The 6180-nt window shown below is 49.8% G+C and overlaps 1 protein-coding gene across 1 annotated transcript in view; it reads left to right on the forward strand.

Moving 5' to 3' along the window:
- PCYT1B (phosphate cytidylyltransferase 1B, choline) overlaps positions 1 to 5801 on the forward strand; it is a 30331-nt gene extending 24530 nt beyond the window's left edge. The window contains exon 8 of the mRNA XM_075722697.1: positions 5595 to 5801. Coding sequence (XP_075578812.1) covers positions 5595 to 5801 — 207 coding nt within the window. The remainder of the gene's footprint in view (positions 1 to 5594) is intronic.
- Positions 5802 to 6180: the final 379 nt, after the last annotated feature.

Raw genomic sequence — 6180 nt, forward strand, 5'->3', positions numbered from 1 at the left:
TTATTTGTCTTCTGTAATGCAGATCAAGAACAGATTCTTTTGCTGCAGTCTTTGTTTTGAAAGCCAGCACAGCAAGATAACGCCAGACCTGCTTGCTGAATCCAATAACGCATGCCAATACTGCAGCGGGAGGATTTGCCACTTCTGGCTGTTGCTTCTTTGAGATAATTTCTGTCTTTTGTGAAGGTGCGATGCTGAATGTGATACTGCATTCAGCAGAGCTGCATAACAGCAACACACAAACAAACAGGCTAATACAGTCTATTCTCCCCATTAGCACTAAATGGGACCACACAAACGTCAGGGAGGAACTATACACTGGAGGTAGTGAGGGAAACAGGGATGCTGAAAAGTTTCTCAATAGTTCTTTTCATGCTCTGTACTCAGCAGTAGAAGATGATGATTTTCTAACTTTGAAAACTACTGATTTAAAGTTCCAAGAAATGATTTTACATGTCGAGTGGCCAGGCTCATCTAACTGACTGCAGGGAACGCTCGGGCGGAACTGAAGCACTTTCGAATCTCTCCTTGGTACATGCTGGCTCCACAGAGCCCACTTACCAAAGGTCCCCGGGTGCCTTGGAAAGGCAGTTGAGAGTCTGTAACAGCATCCTTCTGGGGAGAAACCCCATGGCCTGACCGGCTCAAACCAAAGTCATGCACGGAGTGGGTGGTGAGTTGGTGACACTTCAGAGCCCCAGAAGAGTCCTGGCCCCCCATCTTTCAGTTCCGATAGCTTGCCAAACCTTGAGAAACTTTGTTTTCTTGTACTACTTCCCTTTGCTACTTGGAACCAACAACAAAGCTTATTTTTAATGTAAAAGTTACCATTTGTTTGAAGAGACCTTCTTAGACCTTCCTGGTGGGAGTCAGTCCTTTTCCAACACAGAGGAGAGCAGCAAGCAGTGCAGGGTGAATTGAGGGGAGCAGAGTAAGAGCTAGACAAAAAATCCCAGAGAACAGCAGGATGGTTCAGAGGTACGTTTTCAGACTGTGGCGCGCAGACAGGCAGCTCCCTCCTCACGTGAGAGCAAACCCTTTGCAAGAGGCTTGTACAAAGCTTTAACTGCTCATGGATTACGGTTTGAGGCAAAATATCAATAGAGGCAGCAAGCCAGAAAAAACAGTTTAGGACTAGCATGAAGCAGATACTATTGGAGTATTTTTAAAGAGCCAACACACATAATGTTCTCTCCTGTCACTTTTATCAGTTCATACCTGAACAACTTCCCATCATGAAAGGTACCTTCTGTTGAAAGGATCTCAGCAGAATTTTTGTTTATTAACAAACCCTCAGGAAGATTCACAGACCCCTGGTGAATTAAGTAGCCCACGTCACAGCCATGTAACAACTCAGTGCCACCAAAGCATGTAGTACCTGCCTCTTGCTGGAGTTCTCACCTTTTCTCCACCATGACTTGCCATGTTGATTACCACTCATTTGAGAAAAGCCTAAAAATAGGCTGTGAAGGCTTCAGAACAGAGACTGCATTTTCATAATCTCCTTACAGCTACGTCTGTCCTGTGCAAAGGCAGGTGCTCTCTGAATTACACCGATCCCAGCCATATAAACAAATAGCTTATTTAGCAATTTGTTCATTGACAGTATCATTTTGCTTGGGGAGGGGAAGAGGGTAAACTCTTCTGATGAAAAGCCCAGGTTTACCTGCATCGGCCACATCCACGTGAAGAGTGCTTCTTTCTGTAAGTTATTCTCTATAGAGCTTGGTGAGTGTTCTCCATGTGGGATGGTCCTGTGGCCATAGGTGCTGAATAAATAAAACTAAGGCTAACAGAGCATGTGAAACCCACAGGAGGTGAGATGAGTTTGGCTGTGCAGAGACAGGAAAAGAATTTCAAAGCCTTGATCCCATTCTCCAGCTCTACCCACTCAACACTGCACAGTGATGGCGTTTTTAAAAACCCTTTGCTGGTAAAACATTTTACCAAATTCAATTAGAGAAAAGCTGCTCTGCGAAGGTCTGGGGGGGGGGGGGGGGGGCAGTGGAGGTGGCCTGCTATTGACTTGAGTTAGTGTCCCAACCACAGAGTAGGAAATCTGGTGCAACCACAGAGAGCTTTGCTAAGAACAAGAGTGAAATCTCCTTGCAGTGTGTTGTAGGAAAAGCGGCAGTGACAGTGAGCTGAGAGGCGTTGTGGCTTTTTTAAAATCAGTTTGAGCCTTGCAACAGGAAAGACTTTTAAAATAACGATAACTTGCTATTACTGTCAAAACGGTTATTAACGTTAATTTGCCTTATCACTGTTAGTTAGATGTTGCTTTTAATGTTGACATTAAAAGTACAGGAATCGTTATGGACATGCTAGATTCCTAGATCAGTAATTTGCATGCCATTAATATGCTATTATTATTTCACAACTAATTATTATAATACGCTTTATGCTAGCATCAATTTTCTAAAAGTAAGGGCCACGTAACCCACAAAAAAAATACCAGGTTCTGAAAAAGGTCAAAGTGTCAGTTTTGAAACGTCAAGATGCCTATAATTCATTGGCAATTTTGCCCACCTGTGCAATCCCCTGCATGTATTTTTTCTGCGAGAGAGTCACAGAGCGGTCAGAAACAACGATTAACATGGCATGAAACTTTTGTTCCGGCTTGAGAGAGGACCACCGCGCAGCCCGGCACGGAGGCCCTAATGGCAGAGACGCCGCTCCACGGAAGCGGAAAGCAGCGGGGTTCATTCCAGCTTCTCTCAGACACGTGCGAGCAGGCAGCTGCACCTCAGGTCAGCGGAGAGAAAGCACGCCTCACGGGGCAGGGTCTCCATGCTGACCTCCCTCTCGGAGGAGACGAGGTCTCCCTCCCGAGGGCCCGTTTCCCTCTACTCAGTGCACAGAGGGAGTCGGGAATGGGCACGCCAGGAAATGGCTGCAGCACAACTGACATCTGCGGGGGCTCAGAGGAACCTTACAGGTTGCGACTAGAACCCAGGGCTGCCATTTAGGCTGCACTGTGTGTCTGCAGCCTGGACCTGAGCACGGCCTTGAAAAAATCAGCAGCTCAAAAGCAGCAGTCCTCCGTAACGCCCAGCTGGCACTTGTTTTGTAAAGCAAAGGAATATCAACATGTAGGCAATAAAATTCAGAAATAGGCAAAGTGTTTTTGCCCAGTAGCAAGTTTGCCAAAAGCAAAGCATTATCTCCCTAAACCGGTTGGGTGTACCTGAACTTGCTTGAACCAAGGCTTTGAAATTATCTTCCCACCTCTGGTAAAGGTCCAGAGCACACCAAGCCTTGTCTAACCCTCCTGCACTTCAGGGGAGCCACTAACACTTGTTCTGCTTCTTCAGCACCCAACGGCCCCAGGAGCACCCCCCTGTTAGGAAGACCTTGCCTGCGAAGGGCATGACTTACTGACCCTGCTAGAGCACAGCTGGAGGGGAAGAGTCATTCCGAAAGCAGGCGAATTACACCACCACCACCTCCTGCAGCAGTTGTGGCTTTAGCCAGCGGGCTGGTGGCTAAAGCACTAATGCAGGAGGCAACTCGGGCTGGCTGGGCACTTACCCTGCTGAAGGTGTGAGTGCACCAGCTTGTTCAAGCAACAGACTCTTTGCTGAAGCAGGGATCGGGAAGCGGGTGTCCTACAGCCTGGCTGAGGGTCTTCGCAGGAAGGTGGGGTTCTCCTTTCCATCCCTGGCCCATGTGGCCCAAGGTGCAGTCAAGAACCCCCTGCCACGTGGGACACCAGCCAAGCTGGGACACTTCGATGTCCCCCAGCACCGGTACAACACCACGAACCACTGCAACGTCACTGAACTTCTTGAAGTGGTTGGTAAGGCGCCAGGGACAGGAGGGAGTCGAAGTGTTTTGCTTGGCCAGGAAAAAGATATTTCATATCAAACATGATTTTTTTTTTGTTGGGGGTTATCTTCAGTGAGAGGATGAAACAGACTAAGTCAAGCCAACAAAACCTCGGTTTCTGTGATCTAAAGAGAAATTTTGCACCCCCACCATTGAATTTCAACAGGCTCCAGGGCTTTGCCAGCCCTGGTGACATCCTCATGGCTCTCAGCTGCAGGAACCCTCCCCCACCCAAATGCTTCCTGGCACCATTCTTCAGGAGCAACCACCATCTGCTAACTGTTGAGATTTTAGGAAGTCTTGACTATTTTGGACCTAGCGTACTGCAGGGGTAGGTTACATGCCGTGGGTCTTTATGCATCAGAGCGTGGCTAAGCACGGCTCCAGGCAGGAACTGTTCTGTCGTTCTGCACTGCGCCGACATCCAGGCTCTAAAACTAAGTTAATAAAGACCCATGTGATAAAGATATACATTGGGTGAGGGAGGTCACAGAACAGTAGTAAAACTTGATAATTGTGCTCAATCGTTAACCCCCGGGATTAGCAAACACCAGAAACCTGACGGGAGAACCTAGCATTTGCCCCACTGCTGGCAGGGAATTCTGAGTTTCAAAGAGGAGGAGGAAAAGCAAGACAGGCAGCCACATGCTCCTCGGCTGGGAGGAAGGTCATCACAGAGCAGAGTCACTGCAGGGGGAAGGGGAGGAGGAACAAAACGAAAACTCATGCTGAGAAAGTCTGGACTGCAGCTGACCAAGCGGGCAAACCCAGAATACGTTCTGCAGAAATATTCTGCTCTCAGACCTGAGCGGCAACTTAACTTTGTCCGGGCTGGCTCTTCCGTTCCAGCCGAGCATCGCCTGCGATCCGACTCCCAGTACTCCAGCCAAGGTTGAGACTTCACGTTCCCCATCCCCCGGAGCAGCAGCGAGGCACTCGCATTCGACATTTTCCACATGAAGCCCGCAGCAGCCGCGCAGGACGTGCTAAGATCTCCCGTAACCCAGCCCGGCAGCCCAACGCAAGGCCGCGTAGGTGCTAACAAGTAGCCGCATTTGCCTTAGTGTAGCAGATTGCTTGACTGAAAAGGTGGTCTCTTCCACCCTACCGGCTCTGGCAGGCCTCTACTCAGCTTTACAAAGCAAAAATAACAATAAAGCCCAAAGCAGAACATAGAGCCTGCATGTGTTTCTCTTTTCAACAAAGACACCTGAACTCTGACATTCCCACCCTCAGTTTAAGGGTTTGGGTGGTGCCTGCTCCAGGTAGCTGGCGAAGTGGCTGCCAGTATTTGGCAGGCACCGGGCTGCCTCCCTTGAGAAGGGAAGGAGGAAAAAAGGCTGGGCCAGCCTGGAAGCTCAGCACGAGATGGGTGGTCCGTCCCAGCACCCTAAAAGGCAAAGGTCCTGGGAACAAGGGACATTGGGAGTTCAGGCAGAAAACTGACTTTGAGACACAGTGACCGACGCGTACAAAAGTCCAAAGGGAGTTCCCCCTAGCAAGCTTAGGACAATACACGGAGTATTCTCACACTAGGGGTGTCCTACCTAAGGAAAAAAGCCTTGTCATGTAAAAAGCGGGTTATTACGAGCACAACAGAGGAGGCAGAGGCTAAGCGTGGGCTGAACTGGCCATGCTTCAGAGCAGAAGTCTATCCTCTGTCTCCCAGGTGAGAGGCACAGTGCAGCAAAGCCCCTGCCCGCCCACAGACATACCTTCCCCTCGGTGCGTTACTCAAAGAGCATCTTTTCCCTTTGCTTTTGCAGAAGCAGATGTTCCAGGAACGAAGCGGCCGAATGCTCCAGGCTTTTTCTCCCCGGCAGAGCCCAAACAGCAGTCCTACGCGAGGCCGTTCTCCATCCCGTTCTCCATCTCCACCCTGGGTCTTCAATAAAGCCTCCCCTCCCTCTTCTCCAAAAGCTGCCTCTGCCTCCCTCAGCAGCATGAGCGAGGGAGATGAGGATGAGAAGTAAAATATATATTTTTTTAACCATGAGACAGAAGAACAAGCTATGAACTCAACCGCTGGATGGGGAGAAGCGCGAGGAACATCTGGGGTATCTCTGACAGCAGGGAACGTGCTCTGGGAGAAGACGCTGAAAACAGACTGGAGCACAGCAAGTGAGATCTCAGGAAGAGCTTATCCCATCCCCACTCCCTCGCGGTGCCTGCAGGCCCAGCCAGCAGCGCTTGCCAGACACGGTACCGGGGACCAACAGAAAAACATACACCTTTGTGCAAGTTCCTGTCCATGTGCTGCTGCTTATGGCTGCTGTGGCCAGGCCGGGTCGGCGGGGAACTCTGCACCGAGTGGGGCTGGCGGGAGGAGCCCCGTCGGCTCCCGATCTGGAC

The sequence above is a fragment of the Pelecanus crispus genome, chromosome 1 (genome assembly GCF_030463565.1).
Source record: "Pelecanus crispus isolate bPelCri1 chromosome 1, bPelCri1.pri, whole genome shotgun sequence".
Taxonomy (NCBI): Eukaryota; Metazoa; Chordata; class Aves; order Pelecaniformes; family Pelecanidae; genus Pelecanus; species Pelecanus crispus.